Source organism: Cervus elaphus, chromosome 4 (assembly GCF_910594005.1).
Source record: "Cervus elaphus chromosome 4, mCerEla1.1, whole genome shotgun sequence".
Lineage (NCBI taxonomy): Eukaryota > Metazoa > Chordata > Mammalia > Artiodactyla > Cervidae > Cervus > Cervus elaphus.
This window is the reverse complement of record NC_057818.1, coordinates 63,670,827-63,690,501: the sequence shown is the minus strand read 5'-3', so window position 1 is coordinate 63,690,501 and position 19,675 is coordinate 63,670,827. Positions and strand designations below refer to the sequence as shown.

Here is a 19,675-nt window from a genome sequence, read left to right as displayed (position 1 = left end):
ACCCTGAAAAGGAATAGATATAGGTCTATGTATAACTGAATCAAGTTCCTGTAAACCTAAAACAAACACAACAATGGAAATCAACCCTACTTCAATAGAAAATAAAAATTGAGTTAGCCAAAACAAACAGACAAAACAGGAAGCGGGAAAAAATGCTACTAACCTGTGGCCACTTTTGGTTACTGAAAACACAGTCAATACTGAATACTCCAGGCTAGGGGTAAAGAAGGAAAAAAATCTGTCCTCAACAAATATCCTCAGGTAGGCCCTGGAAAAAGAATCAAAACAGAGCAGGCCACCAAGAGGCTACTCTTGAGAGGTCAGTTTTACATTTCTTAAAAAAATATATATATATATCGAAAAAGTTTCAACCTCCTGAAATCTTAGAAAAATGCAAATCAAAATTACAATGAGGTATCACTTCTCACTGATCAGAATGGCCTTTGTTAAAAAGTCTACAAACAGTAAAGTTTGGGGAGGCTGTGGAGAAAAGGGAACCCTCCTACACTGATGCTGGTAATGTAAACTGGGAACAGCCACCAAGGAGTATGAGGCGCACGTTCCTTAAACAAAGGAAAAGAGAATGAAATTATGACAACTGCCTAACCCCATACAAAAAAAGGAACTTGAAGTCAATTAAATATCTAAATGATGGGATGAGTACTCTAAATCTCCTGAGGAAAATAAATGCTTTGATATAAATCACAGCAAGTTCTTTTTGGAACTACCACTTAGAGAAATGAAAAATAAAACAAAAGTCAACAAAATGGATCTCATTGACCTTTAGGAAACCCTAAAGGAAAGAAAAAGTCAACCCTCAGAATGGGAAAAAAATGTAACAAACAAAGACCTACATGGACTTCATCTCCAAAACATGTAAACTGCTCATACAGCTCAAACTCATATGGAACAGCTAAACAAGAGAAATTTTTTTGCCCAAAAGTCTGAATACAACTTATATGTTCTTTTAAAAAAGAATCCTTCTAAATTATATTTTTTAATTGTGTCTGTGCACATGTAGAAAGCAACTATTTTAGACCCTGGCATGGGTTCCAAGCCAGGAGATAAACACAGAAAATGGAAAAAATCATTCCTAAAAAGCTCTAATGAAAAATTAAAATGAATAAGCATTTTTATTCCAGTTGAGAAATTTAGCATGTATTAACAAATTGCTTATATATATAGACAAGATAGCAAGGCTGTAACCCTTTCTTTAAAACAAAAGTAATCTTACTTTATAAGTAAAGAAAAAAAATTAAAAGTTGTAAAATATGCAAAGACTCACTGACATATCAACTAAACCTTTGTGATTAAATTATACCATGGTTCAAACACCCCTTGAAGGAAGTAGACAAAAAACCTAGCGATTACTTTTTCTAGAAGTAATGTGAAATATATGAACAAAGCAGTTTCATAGATCTGGGATACATGCTAATTATCTCCTTCTTACCAAATATATGTTCATTCAAGCATGTTATATTATATCTTTTAGACAAAGTCATAGATGATTTTGATATAAAACTGATCAGAATGTAAAAATATAGGAGACCAAGGATTTTGGCTCCTATGGAGTTGAAGGAGCCAAATCAAGCTGAATTCTAACTATATATCTGGTTCATAAATGGCCATTGTGAATGGCACAGAGGTGAAACAGCCATGTAAGAAATCATAGTTAAGATTGAACTTAAAGCATTATACAGATTTTACAGGTTTAATAGATTACAGATTTTACAGGTTTAGTAGATTTGTAAACCTAGAAAAAAACAATCCTTTAGACTATTTATATACTATATATCTAACAGTTTTTTTTTACTTTTCAATCTTGAATGAGCCATATAAATAATTTTAGATCAATAATAATGCTATCCAAAATTGTTTTGAATATTTGGTCAAATATTCAGGAAATGGTAGAGCTTGGGACTTACTTCAGTGGATCTGAGCTTGAGTTTCTCTAAAAAGAACAAAGGCAGCACACAGACAATTCTAATGGATGTTTTACCCAAATGAGGTAACTGGCAAAAATATCAGAAACAGAAAAAATGAATCATTTAATGTTAACATTTTCATGCACACATACATACACTACTTAGGAACTATATACATATTAAAAGTGATAGAGAAAACCTATTCATGTCAATAAAATCAAGAGTAGATTTCCCTGTTTGAATCTTATAATTTATTTCTGGTTGATTCTGTCTTTTTTAAACATGCTAGGGCAAAAACACATGATGGTATGATATAAATTAGAGCTCTTGCTTCTGAACGTTTTATTCTTTAGAAAATCTCTATCACTAGTGTTGAGTGCTATTTTAGATTTAACAGAGTTGAACGTATATTAGTAATAAGATTCTTGTAAATATTATAGAAAATACAAAGATGTGAAAAGAATTCTATTTTTGGAATATGTTGTTCAGTTGCTCAGTCGCGTCCGACTTTTTGCGACTCCATGGACTGCAGCAAGCCAGGATTCAGTCTGTCACTGTTTCCATTGTTTCCCCATCTATTTGCCATGAAGTGATGGAACCGGATGCCATGATCTTCATTTTTTGAATGCTGAGTTTTAAGTCAGCTTTTTCACTCTCCTCTTTCACCTTCATCAAGAGTCTCTTCAATTCCTCTTTGCTTTCTATCATAAGGGTGGTGATACCTGCATATCTGAGTTTACTGATATTTCTCCCTGCAATTGCGATTCCAGCTTGTACTTCATCCAGCCCGGAATTTCGCGTGATGTACTCTGCATATAAGTTAAATAAACAAGGTGACAATATACAGTCTTGATATACTCCTTCCCCAATTTTGAACCAGTCCATTGTTCCATGTCTGGTTCTAATTGTTGCTTCTTGACCTCCATAAAGGTTTAGAAGGGGGCAGGTAAGGTGATCTGATACTTCTGTCTCTTTAAGAATATTCCACAGTTTATTGTGACCTACACAGTCAAAGGCTTCAGCGTAGTCAGTGAAGCAGAAGTAGATGTTTTTCTGAAATTCTCTAGCTTTTCCTATGATCCAGTTGGTGTTGGCAGTTTGATCCGTGGTTCCACTGCCTTTTTTAAACCAGGTTGTGCACCTGGAAGTTCACATACTGTTGAAGCCTAACTTGAAGGATTTTGAGCATTACTTTGCTGGCTTGTGAAATGAGTGCAATTGTGCAGTAGTTTGAATATGAGTGCTGAGTATATTAAAAATGGAAATAATCAGACCTGAGCTTAAGTAATGAAAACTCACAAAACTCAAGAACCCTACTAAACACAGGTGAGTGTTCATTTTTCCAAAGCAAACAGAGGAAAACACGGATTTCTCATTAACTGTGGCAGCTTATTCACACTCCTCACTAAATCGTTCAAAGATTTTTATTAAAGATAAAGAGAAAAAGTATGAACATTTAGTGCTGGAATCTCAGAGAACCACCTGAACCAATGGAACATGAGGTGTAATGGGATAAATGTTAGCAGTGATCTGAATCTCTCCTGAAAAAATATCAGTTTTATGCAAATTCCACTTCATATATAACTTCCAATGTTCTGTATATTAAAAGTACAGTTAAGCATGAGTCCTTCCTGCCAATATAGAGAAGAGTGTCTCACATTTTTCTTCTCCATTTTCTCCCGCAAACTTTCTGTAGAATTCTGAACCACTGAGGCAATTCTATTTATAAGGACATTTTCTTAATCCTTTTTTAAATGTCTGAAGTTGCACCTACATGTAAATTCATCACTAATTTCCCCCTACTTCTCTAAGATCCCAAGACTGAAGCACATCCCAATAGGATTCTCAGAACCTATGCCTCCCTGGGTTGATCTCACACAAAGGAAATGTTTTCACCAGTTGAGAGTCAATTCATGTTGAGAATCTGTCATACTCCATAGAAAGCCGGGATACAGACAATGCAGAAAAGACTCTAGGACCAAGGGAGACGTAGTCTAAAGAGCCGGTCTTCACTACTATAAGAAAAAAAGGAAAAAATAAGTTGATAACGAATGCCCTGGGCAGAAATATTAGAAGCAGAGAAGTAAAGGTTTGCAGATTCTCAGTCCAGGAATTTCAGGAGGAAAAGCAGACACAGCCCCAGACCTGGGACAGGACATGTACCCGAGAAGCTGCCATTTCCTCTTCTTCCTCCTGCTCTGTCTTCTCTGGGGATGTTATGTTGCAAATTCACACCTGTGTCTTGAGATACGTTCAAAGGCATCCGGACAGCTCTTTAACCTGCAACCACCTCACCTAGACAGAAGGACCTTGAAAAGCTGAAAAGACCCACCTCTCCTGTTCTGTCTCAGGAAATATTCAGGAACAATCACTTCCTACCTGGAGACCAGCCTGCGAATTTACTTGTTGAACACTCCCCACAGAGAGCTCCTAATCCTCTGCTCACACAGACCATGTGAGCTGACTGACTTCCCCGGTCCAAATCCAGCTAGACCAATGCTGCTGCCTCTCCTCGGACTGAAGCCGGGCCTCAGCTCTCACAAATGGACCAGGAGCCACGTTCTTAAGCCGGGATCTCCCTCAGAATCCCCTGGAGCACTTCCTACACACCACACTGATGCCCCCACAGGACCAAGAGAACTCTGTGGGGAGGTCGCTTACTGACACTGGTCACGTGACCCTGATGGGAAACAGATGGAAACCACTTGGCTAAGGATTCTTTCTGAATCATTTCAGTGAATACAAATCACTCAAGGCCAGGGCCCCACTCTAAGAAGCTATGAATCAGCAGGTCTGAGGTGCAGAAATGAGTCTTTACCAGGCTTCCCATGTTTTCTGATGTGTCTTCCCCAAGCCCACATTCAGACACCCAGAGCGCAAGCCCTCACACTCAGCACACCTGAGACCTCTCTGTAGCGAGGATTTAGAATGGGAACTTCTGAGGGAGGTCAAGGCTAGAATCAGGCAGAGAAAGTTCCAGTACTTAGGGTTCAGGCCTTTCTAAGTGACCCTGGGTGAAGCGCTGTGGGCTCCTCAGGCTGAGTGTGGATGGGTCCATTCAAACCAGAGGAGCAGGATTCTGGTGAGCTCTGAGGGTGTCACTGAAGGGGGGCCTGTGCAGTAGACACTGGGGTTCAGCAAGACTGCTGGTCTCAAAGAAGGGGGTGATCTAGGGCAGGTGCTCACAGGACTGGCTGGTGTGAGTTCAAGGACCTGCAGGCTGCCTGCTCCCCAGACAGATGCTGAGTACAAAGGATGAGAACAAAGATGCTGAGAACAAAGGACAACTGAAGCAGGTGAGTTCATGACTCTGGGTCCTGAGAGAATTCACAGCAAGCTCTGAGTGACGTCATGGATAGAAGTGAGCAGAGAAAGAGGCAGTAATTGGGGCTGAGGTTTTTATAAGAGGCCCTGGGTGAAGTGCTGTGGGCTCCCCAGGCTGAGTGTGGATGGGTCCATTCAGACCAAAAGGACTAGGATTTTGGTGGCTCTGTGAGGGTGGCATTGAAGGGGAGCTTGTGAAGTAGCCCTGGGGTTCAACAAGCCTGCTAGTCTTAAGGAAGGGGGTCTTCTGGTGCAAGTGCTCACAGCATTGGTTGGTGTGAGTTCAAGGACCTGCAGGCTGCCTGCTCCCCAGACAGATGCTGAGGCAGCAACAGCATGGAGCAGTTCAGGGGAGCTCTCAACAGTACTGTGTATGATCCTTCTTATTAGAACCATCACAATGTCCCTGCAGTTTCAGAGAGAGGGAAAAGTACAAAGGAGAAATGATGGGAAATACATGATCAAATGATTTGAGGCTTAAGGGCAGTAAGGAAACTAACTGTTACAGATGCCATCCCACTGTGCTACCAAAGATTTCACTGTTATGTGCTCTTCCTTGCAACCTTAAATAAGATGGGAGAGGTTAATGGTGGAGGTAGGTTAACACTTTATTCATTCACACCAACTTTACCACAAGAAGCCATTCAGTTTTATTGATTAACATGTATGAACATCACACACAGTCAGAATAAAGCCTTTTATACTCCATTGTGTAACTTTGATTAAAAGACAGATTGCAAGCATAAACAATATTCATTCCTCTGATATAATGATCTGACAACTGTGATTTCTATGGTTACAAAATGGAGACTAATCATTTAAGAAAGAAGACTTACAATAATTACAGGAATTTTCTGGGAAGGGTTTCCCATACATTTTAGGGTATCAGAGGTTATTTGAAATATGTTAAACATTCATAATTTCTGCTGATATTATAAAACACATCAAGATTTCAGTGAACTGTCATTATATTAACCTTTAAAAGCATAACTTAATAACTTACATCTTTAGTATGTGGAATTATTCCCTGAACACTTACATCATGGTGACCTACAGGGATGTGTGACATGGATGACAAACACCACCATTTAGATGTTTACTGTACATGTTACATTACTGTGTCCTTAATCTTCTAATGGAGAATACATATAAATGATTTCTCCCTAGATAGAAAGGCTTCTCTCATCTTTGAGGTACCAACTATCAAAAACATAAGTTTGCATGCACACTAGAAATGAATCATACCTTGGAGTAAGTAGAGAGTTGAACTACATTCATTTTCAAATAATCACAAATCATGTCAGTATAAACAAGGATACATTGCTAATAATTGTACCTTTATAAACATCAACCTTTCATCTTGTGATCCACACTAACATATCAATTTTCTATCTGTTTTAACTGTTGATTACTATCTATAGTACTTCTCTGTAAGAGGAACTTCGGAAAACAGGATTGATGTAAAGTTTTCTAGTATGGATTTTCTGGTATTTATTTAGATTTCATTTTTCATTAAACCATTTTCTACATTTTTTTCTTTTACATTTCTACATCATTCCATGTCCTTCTTATATAAATGGTCTCGTGTTTTCCAACGTGTATGTTTAGGACAAACTTCTTCCATCACTTATTTCATTATGAGGGTTTCTCTCCAGTATGTGCACTGAGATGCCTAGTGAGATGACTGCTATGCCTAAAGGCTTTTCCACATTCTTTACATTTATAAGGTTTCTCTCCAGTATGAATTCGCTGGTGTTTAGTAAGAGTTGAGGATTGACTAAAGGCTTTTCCACATTCTTTACATTTATAAGGTTTCTCTCCTGTATGAATTAACTGATGTTGAGTAAAGCCATAGCACCGGCTAAAGGCTTTGCCACAATCCTTACATTTATAAGGTTTCACTCCAGTATGAATTCGCTGGTGTTTAGTAAGAGTTGAGGATTGACTAAAGGCTTTTCCACATTCTTTACATTTAAAAGGTTTCTCTCCAGTATGAATTAACTGATGCTGAGTAAAGCCATAGCGCTGGCTAAAGGCTTTGCCACAATCCTTACATTTATAAGGTTTCTCTCCAGTATGAATTCGCTGGTGTTTAGTAAGAGTTGAGGATAGACTAAAGGCTCTTCCACATTCTTTACATTTAAAAGGTTTTTCTCCAGTATGAATTAACTGATGTTGAGTAAAACCATTGCTCTGGCTAAAGGCTTTGCCACAATCATTGCATTTATAAGGCTTCTCTCCAGTATGAATTCGCTGGTGTCTGGTAAGAGTTGTGTTTTTATTAAATGCTTTTCCACATTCTTTACATTTATAAGGTTTCTCTCCAGTATGAATTCGCTGGTGTTTAGTAAGAGTTGAGGATTGACTAAAGGCTTTTCCACATTCTTTACATTTAAAAGGTTTCTCTCCAGTATGAATTAACTGATGTTGAGTAAAACCATAGCTCTGGCTAAAGGCTTTGCCACAAACCTTACATTTATAAGGCTTCTCTCCAGTATGAATTCGCTGGTGTTTAGTAAGAGTTGAGTTTTTATTAAATGCTTTTCCACATTCTTTACATTTATAAGGTTTCTCTCCAGTATGAATTCGCCGGTGTTTAGAAAGAGTTGAGGATTGACTAAAGGCTTTTCCACATTCTTTACATTTATAAGGTTTCTCTCCAGTATGAATTAACTGATGTTGAGTAAAGCCATAGCACTGGCTAAAAGCTTTGCCACAATCCTTACATTTATAAGGTTTCACTCCCGTATGAATTCGCTGGTGTTGAGTAAGATGTGAGTTTGTATTGAAGGCTTTCCCACATTCTTTACATTTATAAGGTCTCTCTCCAGTATGAATTCGCTGGTGTTGAGTAAGACCATAGCGCCGGCTAAAGGCTTTGCCACAATCCTTACATTTATAAGGTTTCTCTCCAGTATGAATTCGCTGGTGTCGAGTAAGATTTGAGTTCTGATTAAAGGCTTTGCCACACTTTGCACATTAATAAGGTTTCTCCCCAATGTGAATTTGCTGATGTTGACTAAGAGTTGAGAAATAGATAAACACTTTGCCACATTTGCTACATTTATAAGGTTTCCTGCCAGTATGAATTTGCTGATGTTGACTAAGATTTGAACTCTGATTAAAGGCTTTGGCACATCCTGTACACTTGAAAGGTTTGCTTCCTGAACGTGTCTTCCTGTGTTTACTTATATTAGATGAGTTACTGAAGACTTTCCCACATTTATTACACTTGTAATGTTTCTGTGGATTCTGAATTCTCTGCTGCTTAATCAGATTTGAAGACTGATTAGAAACTTTACCATATTCACTACAATTGTAAGTTTTCTCTCCACTATGAATACTCTTATTTAGAGAAAGATCTGATGCTTGATAAAAGATATTCTTACATTTACTACTTTTAGAATCCTTGTGTGAAGACTGAGCTCCCTGATGTTCCATAAAGTTTGAGTCTTGTTCAAAGTTATGCCCAGTTTCATTGCATGAAGAGACCTTCACTCCATCATGAATAATTGTGTAATTATTGGAGCTGGAGGTCTTAATTAAGGTCTGACTCATTTTCTTACACATGGAAAGTTCTTCCCTATTAACCATATCATGGGATGTATTGAACAATGCTGGTTGGATTACATCTCTTCCATTATCATCAACATTATACAATTTGGAACGGGGAGAAAATATCTGTTTCTGGAAAAATAATGACTTCCTAATCAGAGATCCTTCAAATTGATTATATTGTGAGTTTTCCCCATCATTTTTAGATTTCTGGTTTTCAGACATGTTGAAATATATGTTGAATCGAAGCCTATGCTCAGAGTGGTTTGAAGGAGTATGTACAGTAGAGACTGGAGGACCTTCCAGATTTTCCACATTTCCTTTCAGAGAACAAGTATGTTTCAAAAAACGACGTAAATTTTTTCTGAAAAACGTACACTTCTCAGCAGATGTTGAAGACTGAAATGAGTGTTTCCCCCAGTTTGACTCAAGTAGCTCATTTCTTTCTACAGTAATGTCTGCATTATGTGTAACTGTCTCAATTTCTTTATGTCTATGTAAACATCCTCTCTGTCTTTCACTTGCCCTTGTATGTTCTGAGTCTTTCATTAATTGCAAGTTTCTGAGGTGAAATCTTTCATATATTCCTAGGTTTGCTTTTGGGAACAAATCTTCTACCCTTGGTTTCTTTGGCATCAAATCCTGGGTGTCTTGAGGAGATATAGCTGAAAGATAGCAAAGAAGTTTTTTTTTTACCTACTATTCTCAGTGAATCCCCTTAGAGATTTAGAGAAAATTGATGAACCCTTTGCTAGCGTAAAAATAAAATAGAGATGGGAGGATCAAGATGCCAGAGGATTAGGCAGACATGGACTTCATCTCTCTCCACAAATGCATCAAGCATACATCAGAAATGGAACACTTCTCACAGAGCCCAGCTGAACACTAGCAGAGGACCTTGGAAATCTAGAAGGACAAGAAAGATTCCTGCTGAGCTAGGTAGGGCAAAAGAAAGAAGAAAGAAAAAGAACAGGAAAGGAAATGGGATGGGACCTGCAACCCTGGGGGGATCTGAAGAAAGGAGAGGTCTCCACCTCCGGGGAAGGCCCTCACTCGGGGAGCCCAGCTGGGACAGAAGGGGAGCCTCATCCTCTGTGGGAGGAGAACACGGCAGCAGTCAGAGGCAGCAGGACAGAGGAGACCTGCACACGGGGTACTGCCCCAGCCCTGCCCACCCAGCCTGAGAGGGTGTCCACCACTGCAGACAAGGGCTGGGTGCTGGAATGGGGGGTCTGGAGAGCAGACCCAGGCAGAGGACTGCTGTGGGCTGTGAGGAGACGTCCTGTGGGAATGGCAGGGAGGGAGGAGCTCTGCAAACAGGAATGCTTGGGGAGGAAGCCTGAACCACCATAGAGCAGAGCGCCATTGCTGAGTCATGCCCCAAGCGAAGACCCACCATTGTTTGTAGCCTCTCTCCCCCTGTGCTGGCCCCTCCTCAGCAGGCATGAGGAAGGGCTCCATTAGGGTGGGTGCTCTCATGAACCCAGCTGTTGCCTCTTTCTCTGCGCCCCTCACTACCAGGGTAGACTGGTGGACTCTGGGAAACCTCGGGAGCAGCGGCCCTGTAGTTTATCCACATGCCCAGAGTGGGCTGAAGCACTGCTGAGCCCCAGGGTCTGGCAATTTAAGGAAGTAAAGCTGATATCTCCAGTGGAATTTGCACAAACTCGTTTCTTTCTTTCTTTCTTTCTTTTTTTTTTTTAAAGTTTTATTCTGAAGTTTTATTGTACCAGGTCCACAAACTCGTTTCTGTATGATCACAGCTGTGTTTGTAAACTCAGCACCTTTAGAACGTCTGAGTGGACAAGGACGGCTCCCCCAGTCACAGCAGGTGTAGCTGTAGCAGCTGTAGACTTCGTGGGCTCCCACACTGGGGGGCAGGGCCAGGCCGGAGTCTGAGCTGCCCCCACAGCACCACAGCAGGTCCAGCTCCATGATGAATGCAATCCTGGGCCCTGACTTCAAGGATCTATGCTGGTGACCTGGTGAAAACAACATCTGAGAGGCACCAAGGCCATGTGCCAGGGTACCCATGGTTGACGTGCGGCCAAGATCAGGGCCAACCAGGGTCACCCGAGACTCACCCAATGGGTGAAAGTGACACACAGAGCACATCCCAAGGGGAACATCCCTACAGCAGCAATCCTCAGGGGCTTCTCTCCCGGGGGTGTGCTCCAATCCCACCTGCCTCCACACAGATCAGGATTACAGTGAAGAAACAGATTTGGGGGCTCTGCTCCACAAACCAGGGCACAAACCCACCACAGACAGGGCGGTGACAGCCACAGAGCGAAGGGGAAGCTCCCCTCAATATCCAGGGCAGGCTCGGGTCACAGAAACAGCAGTCAAAAGTCCATCAAGGGGGTTAGGGCACAAACCTCTGGACCAACCTCACCCACCAGGGGACAGACACCAGGAGCAAGAGGAACTAGGGTCCTGCAGCCTGCAGAACGGAGACCACAAACACAGAAGATGTGACAAAATGAGAGGACAGAAAAGTATGTTGTAGAGGAAGGAGCAAGATCAAAACCTGCTTAGATAAAAATTAAGTGAAGATGAGAGAGGCAATCAAATGATTACTTTTTGCTTAAACTCCTCTTAAACTGAGACACCAAACATTTTCACAAGGGCTAGGTGCCTACTAATCCTTTCATTTACTTCTTATCACCTGTGTTTTTATTTGAGAATGTTCTATTAGATGTTTGAATCTAAAAATCATAAATGGTATGACATAGAACTACTGTCCTAGCAAGTGAGCAGGTATAAGACAGAGTCCAGGGAAGCTCATGACGAACAAGATAAATTAACAAATTAGTAGTTCTTAAGAAATTAAATAAGAAGTGAGACTTTAAAAATATGATGGATCTGAAAATAAAAATAAATATGATGGAAACACATGGAACTCGACTCAGTACTCTTTGGAGACCTAACTGGGGAGGAAATCTAAAACAGAGTGGCTATATGTATGTATAATTGATAATGTTTTCTGTACAGCAGCAGAACTTTGTAAAACAGCTACACTCCACTGTAGCTGAATTTAATAAAAAGATTTCTATATTTTATCGAAAAATCTTAACAGTTTGAAACAACCATTACAAATATGGAAAATGTTCTAAGTTCTATATGCCAATTTATTTTAAAATTCTATGAGGTAATTGAATACATTAGAGTGTTTTACCATTCAGGAATTAGGACAACTACACTTAGGTATTTAACATGAGTTCGTATAAAGAGAAGAGAAACTTTAAAGCAACCATGAGACTTTCATTTTCCCATTTTAGGGAGGTTTTGCTTTATGCAGTGAAGACATTACATAAGTTTGAAATGAATAAGGTCATATCTGCAGTTTCCAGTGGATTGGAAACTATAAATCAGAAAAACAAAACAAAACAAAAAAACCTGTCCCAACTATTCCTAGGACTTTGGCAGTATGTCTATGATTCCACTTACACAGTTCTGTTTAAAAGTAGCAACAAACTTTAAAAGGAGTATCATATAGTCACTCAGAAGTGTGCAGTTTTCCTAGGATCCCAAAGAAATGAAAGAGTAGCCAACTCATGCAGGTTGCCACAGGCCAAGAGGAGAATTTTAGTTCTCACTGTGAGTGAGAAAAGCAATCACTGGAGATGAATTCATGAATGATTCAAGAGACAGAATGGGGCAGGTGATAGCCATCTATGACAGCAACAGAAATAAACCCAGGCTTCTCCAAAATCATTTCCACTGAAGCAGATCTTCCCAAACCACATGATACAGGATGACTTCCTCACTGATCCTCACAGAATCAACCATACGTATATAGAGCCACTCTGTTTTAGATTTCCTTCCCAGGCAGGTCTCTCACTGTACCTCTCACCTGAGTCATCGGCTCCATCCATTCACACCTACCTGGGTATATGACTGTTGTCTGCATTCTCCTTATATTCCTGAGATCCTTCATTTGCTCCAGAAAGGTGACCAAGTCTAGCTTAGAGACCACAAGACCTGTTCATCAGAGAAAGGAATATTTGTTGTGCTAGAGATTCATCAGTTTCCAATCCAATATGTATTCAGGTGAGAAGAGAACGCAAGGGTGAATGTGAAAACAGCCCAGAGAATGATTCCCCAGATGCTCCCCCCCCCCCCCAAATACTTTATTGAAAGTACCTATATAATGCTAACTAATACAAAATGTTAGGTCCTGAGATTCTGGTCAAGTGCCACTAAGGAAAAAGTAAGTAGTGGAAATGTGAAATTAAGAGAAGGTACAACTATTTGATACCACAGAACTTACACAATTACCACTAACCTAGAAGGAGGCAGATTACATAAAGGAAGACAAAGGTTACAAGCATCATGAATCATCATAACGAAGCCTTTCTTTCTAAACTCACAGATACTCATTTCCACCTACAAAGCAGACATCTCAAACAAATGTGCAGAGCAGAAAATTTCAGAAGACATTCTAGAAATGAAGGAACCAAAACCCTGAGGTTTAGATAAGCAATTCTGGAAGGCATTCGTCCTCACCCAAGGAAGCCAGGTTCCTATAGTTCTCTACCATCACGTCCGTGTACAAGTCCCGCTGACCGAGGTCCAGGCATTCCCACTCCTCTTGAGTGAAGTCTATGGCCACATCCCGGAAGGTCAGCCGTCCCTGAAATAGAAAGTACAGATGCCATGTGGCCCTGTGAAGACTTCCTAATGTGACCCATGATGGAAACAGCAAGTTCAGAGACCTGGTTTTCCTTTAGGCGAGTGGCTGCTATTACACAAGAATATAACTTTTACACAGTAGTATTTTCGTTTTTTGGGTGTTAATTCTAGAAAATCTTGCCCGTCGTCATAGAACTATTTAACTTCAGCTTCTTCAGCATTACTGGTCGGGGCATAGACTTGGATTACCGTGATATAGAATGGTTTGCCTTGGAAATGAACAGTGATCATCCTGTCGTTTTTGAGATTGCATCCAAGTACTGCATTTCAGACTCTCTTGTTGACTATGATGGCTACTCCATTTCTTCTAAGGGATTCCTGCCCACAGTAGTAGATATAATGGTCATCTGAGTTAAATTCACCCATTCCAGTCCATTTTAGTTTGCTGATTTCTAAAATGTCGATGTTCACTCTTGCCATCTCCTGTTTGATTGCTTCCAATTTACCTTGATTCATGGACCTAACATTCCAGGTTCCTATGCAATATTGCTCTTGACAGCATCGGACCTTGCTTCCATCACCAGTCACATCCACAACTGGATGTTGTTTTTGCTTTGTCTCCGGCTCTTCATTCTTTCTGGAGTTATTTCTCCACTGACCTCCAGTAGCATATAGGGCACCTACCAACCTGGGGAGTTCATCTTTCTGCCATTTCATACTGTTCATGGGGTTCTCAAGGCAGGAATACTGAAGGGTTTGGCCATTCCCTTCTCCAGTGGACTACATTTTGTCAGAACTCTCCACCGGATTTGGGTGGCCCTGCACAGCATGGCTCATAGTTTCACTAAGTTGGACAAGGCTGTGATCCATGTGAATAAATTGGTTAGTTTTCCATGGTTGTGGTGTTCAACCTGTCTACCCTCTGATGGAGAAGGATAAGAGGCCTATGGGAGCTTCCTGATGGGATAGACAGACTGAGGGGGAAACTGGGTCTTGTTCTGGTGGGCAGGGCCATGCTCAGTTACTCTTGAATCCAATTTTCTCTTGATGGGTGGAGCTGTGTTCCCTCCCTGCTATTTACCTGGGGTCAAGCTATGGTTGGTTTCCCTGGTGTCTCAGATGGTGAAGCATCTGCCTGCAATGTGGGAGACCTGGGTTTGATCCCTGGGTTGGGCAGATCCCCTGGAGAAGGAAATGGCAACCTACTCCAGTACTCTTGCCTGGAAAACTCCATGGACAGAGGAACCTAGTAGGCTATAGTCCATGGGGTCACAAAGAGTAAGACACGCTGAGTGACTTCACTCACTAAACTATGGTTGAGGGAATGAAGATAACGGTGACCTTCCTCAAAAGATCCCATGCATGCACTGCTAGTCTGTGCCCCCAACCCTGCAGCAGGCCACCACCAACCCTTCTAGAATTAACACCCCCAAAAATGTACTTTTCATTATAGGGGACTGTAATGCAAAAGTGAGAAGTCAAGAAACACCTGGAGTAACAGGCAAATTTGGCCTTGGAGTACAGAATGAAGCAGGGCAAAGGCTAATAGAGTTCTGCCAAGAGAATGCACTGGTCATAGCAAACACCCTCTTCCAACTACACAAGAGAAGACTCTACACATGGACATCACCAGATGGCCAAAACTAAAATCAGATTGATTACATTCTTTGCAGCCAAAGATGGAGAAGCTCTATACAATCAGCAAAAATAAGACTGGGAGCTGACTGTGGTTCTGATCATGAACTCCTTATTGCCAAATTCAGACTTAAATTGAAGAAAGCAGGGAAAACCACTGGACCATTCAAGTATGACCTAAATCAAATCCCTAACGATTATACAGTGGAATGGGAAGTAGATTTAATGGACTAGATCTGATAGATAGAGTGCCTGATGAACTATGGGCGGAGGTTTGTGACATTGTACAGGATGATCAAGACCATCCCCAAGAAAAATAAATGCAAAAAAAGCAAAATGGCTGTCTGAGGAGGCCTTACAAATAGCTGTAAGAAGAAGAGAAACCAAAAGCAAAGGAGAAAAGGAAAGATATACCCATTTGAATGCAGAGTTCCAAAGAATAGCAAGGAGAGATAAGAAAGCCTTCCTCAGCGATCAATGCAAAGAAATAGAGGAAAACGACAGAATGGGAAAGACTAGAGATCTCTTCAGGAAATGAGAACAGAAATGGTATGGACCTAACAGAAGTAGAAGATATGAAGAAGAGGTGGCAAGAATACACAGGAGAACTGTACAAAAAAGATCTTCATGACCCAGATAATCACGATGGTGTGATCACTCACCTAGAGCCAGATATCCTGGAATGTGAAGTCAAGTGGGCCTTAGAAAGCATCACTTCGAACAAAGCTAGTGGAGGTGATGGAATTCCATTTAAGCTATTTCAAATCCTAAAAGATGATGCTGTGAAAGTGCTGCACTCAATATGCCAGCACATTTGGAAAACTCAGCAGTGGCCACAGGACTGGAAAAACTCAGCTTTCATCCCAATCCCTAAGAAAATCAAAGTACTGCACAACTGCACTCATCTCACATGCTAGCAAAGCAATGCCCCAAATTCTACAAGGCAAGTTTCAACAACATTAACCATGAACTTCCAGATGTTCAAACTGGTATTAGAAAAGGCAGAGGAACCAGAGATCAAATTGCCAACATCAACTGGATCATCGAAAAAGCAAGAGAGTTCTAGAAAAACATCTATTTCTGCTTTGTTGACTATGCCAAAGCCTTTGACTGTGTGGATCACAATAAACTGTGGAAAATTCTGAGATGGGAATACCAGACCATCTGACTTCTCTCTTGAGAAACCTGTATGCAGGATAGGAAGCAACAGTTAGAACTGGACATGGAAGAAGAGACTGGCTCCAAATAGGAAAAGGAGTACGTCAAGGCTGTATATTGTCACCCTGCTTATTTAACTTATATGCAGAGTATATCATGAGAAACACTGGGCTGGAAGAAGCACAAGCTGGAATCAAGATTGCCGGGAGAAATATCAACAACCTCAGATATGCAGATGACAGCACCCTTATGGCAAAAATGAAGAGGAACTGAAAAGCCTCTTGATGAAAGTGAAAGAGAGGAGAGTGAAAAAGTTGGTTTAAAGCTCAATATTCAGAAAACTAAGATCATGGCATCTGGTCCCATCACTTCATGGGAAATAGATGGGGAAACAGTGGAAACAGTGTCAGACTTTATTTTTGGGGTCTCCCAAATCACTGCAGATGGTGATTGCAGCCATGAAATTAAAAGACGCTTGCTCCTTGGAAGGAAAGTTATGGCCAACCTGGATAGCACATTTAAAAGCAGAGACATTACTTTGCTAACAAAAGTCCCGCTAGTCAAGGCTATCGTTTTTCCAATAGTCATGCATGGATGTTAGAGTTGGACGGTGAAGAAAACTGAGTGCCAAACAACTGCTGCTTTTGAACTGTGGTGTTGGAGAAGACTCTTGAGAGTCCCTTGGACTGCACGGAGATCCAACCAGTCCATCCTTAAGGAGATCAATCCTGGGTGTTCATTGGAAGGACTGATGCTGAAGCTGAAACTCCAATGTTTTGGCCACCTCATGCAAAGAGTTGACTCATTGGAAAAGACCCCAATGCTGGGAAGGATTGGGGGCAGGAGGAGAAGGGAAAGACAGAGGATGAGATGGCTGGATTGCATCAGCGACTCGATGGACATGGGTTTGGTTAGACTCTGGGAGCTGGTGATGGACAGGGAGGCCTGGCGTGCTGTGATTCATGGGTTCACTAAGAGTCAGACATGACTGAGCGACTGAACTGAACTGAACTGAATATATCTTTCTGACAGTTTTTCAGAGTCTTCAATGTGCAACAGAAATAATTGAAAATGAATAATGTTGCTATTGTGTCGTTTGACAAATATTTTAACAGACATTCTTTAAAGGGCAGAGCCGAAATTTTATTTCACTTGATGGACTCTAGACTCTGGACACAGACAAATATATAGAGACAACTCTAATGAAAGTTAATAGAAACATCTGTATTTGTAAATCATACTAAAAACGAGAAAAATGTTAGTTACTCCGTTGTGTCCTACTCTTTGGGACCCCAGGGACTATAGCCTGGCAGGCTTCTCTGTCCATGGGAGTCTCCAGGCTAGAATACTGGAATGGGTAGCCATTCCCTTCTCCAGGTGATCTTAGGGGAAAAAAAAAGAAACAATTCGATATAATCATGCTAATATGTTTATACACAGAGACGTATACTACAATGAGACTACATACTCAGTAATAGTAATAGAGAAAAACTGTCATGTCAACAATATCAGGATAATTTCTAACTGATTAAAAATATACATAAATATTTGAGGATGATATTATTTTAATTTTTAAAAATAGACTAGGGTACAGACATATACAATGATATAAAATAAAGTGGAGCTCTGGTTCTGAATTTTTAAATTTCCTGGAAGCCTGTATCATTTGCACTGAACTATATTTTAAAACTTGACACAGGGGAAGAAAAGAAAAACAAAAAACAACCAACCACTTAACACTGTTGAACTTAGATTAGCACTAATATGATTCTTGTAAACATTTTGGAAAATACAGAAATAGGATGAAACTATGTCTGTGATGTGAGCGTGGAGTGGACTGGAAATGATAAGACCGAGGCTTGAGTGATGAAAACCCCCACTCCCCAAACCCAGCATCTCTCCTAAACACATGCGAGTGTTGTCAACTACAAACTGGCACTTGCCAAGAGTATTGCCAGCAACCGAACGGCAACAAGGGCGTTTGTCATCCGCCTCTGTGGAAAATGAACCCTATGGTGCTTCAAGTGCTGACTGCAACCGCCCCCGAGGGGGTTCAGGCTGCACTGAGGCACTCTGCTCCAGGGAATCTGGGGGAACAGGGCTTTAGAGAGTTAGATAATTTCAGGAGCTGATTTCATGATCCCAATCCTTGCATCTCTTCATATCTGTGTGGGCTGGGCTTAGTCACTTAGTTGTACTCTGTCTGTGGGCATTCTCCAGGCAAGAATACCAGAGTGGGTTGCCACGCCCTCCTCAAGGGGATCTTCCCAACCCATGGATCAAACCAAGGTCTCCCGCACTGCAGGAAGATTCTTTAGCATCTGAGCCATCAGGGAAGCCCCTTCACATCTAGAAAAGCACCAAATCACTGAACGGCGACATCAGCTCCTCACGACTGGCAGAAAAGCTTTTCTAAAGTAAATGCTTGACTGCACTGAACTCCCCCTTCACTAAAATCTTATCTATTGACCTTCCCCGCTGCCTCTTTAGTGCAGTCTCTGAGAGTTATCTGAGGTGCTGTCTCCTGGGTTGCTGTCCTTATTTTGCTCTAAATAAAACTTAACTCACAATTCTCAAGTTGTGTGTCTGTTTTAGCCAACAGTGTTCATTGTTCAAAGGGAAGAGAAACCAAGATGATAAAGAGTTTCCCCACTAACTGTGATAGTTGCGCATATCCCTCAGTTTTTTTTTCGAAGACCCTTTTTGAAGACAGAAAAAAAAAAAAAAAAAAAGAAATGCACTGGAATCTCACAGAAGCACCTGAACCAGTGAACATCTGTGGTCATGGGGGTAAGAAGTACATGGAAAAATGCGTTATCACTGCCAGGTATTTTAGCAATATTATGAAAACCATGATCTCAATCTACTATGAAAAATATCCGTTTTATGCAAATTCCACTGCATATATACCTCGCATGATCTGGAAACTGATAGTACATTTAATAGTAAGTTTTTCTTATCGATATAGAGGCTAGTCATTGTACTTTTTTCATTTCTGAAAATTTTCTGAAAAGTTCTAAACTGCTGAGTTCACGCTACTTTAAGGGCATTTTAAACTCCTGTTCTAAAGAACTGAATTGCATCCACATGTAAACTCATCATGGCATTTCCCCGACTTCCCTAGGATCCCAACACCGAACCACATTCCAACGGGAGTCTCAGACACCTGTGTTCATCTCTCACAAAGGGAATATATTCACCAGTTGAAAGTCACTAATTCATGTCGAGGATTCATCAGGACAGAAAGAAGAAAAGGCTGTGGGACACAAGCGAGAAGCAGGCTAAAGAGCCGGTCTTCACGATTATGAGAAAAAAAGACAAAAGAGGAAGTTGACAGCAAATCCCCAGGGAGAAAAACTGGAATCAGAGAAGTAAAAGTTTGCGGATTCTCAGTCCAGGCATTTCAGGAGGAAAAGCAGACACAGCCCCAGACCCGGGACAGG

General features: G+C 40.9%; 1 protein-coding gene across 1 annotated transcript in view; it reads right to left on the bottom strand.

The window, feature by feature from the left end:
- Positions 1-5,875: 5,875 nt before the first annotated feature.
- Positions 5,876-19,675, bottom strand: part of LOC122690336 (zinc finger protein 850-like) — a 35,397-nt gene continuing 21,597 nt past the window's right edge. The window contains 1 exon segment of the mRNA XM_043897386.1: positions 5,876-8,623. Within this exon segment, the coding sequence (XP_043753321.1) occupies positions 6,885-8,623 (1,739 nt within the window). The 3' untranslated portion in view covers positions 5,876-6,884.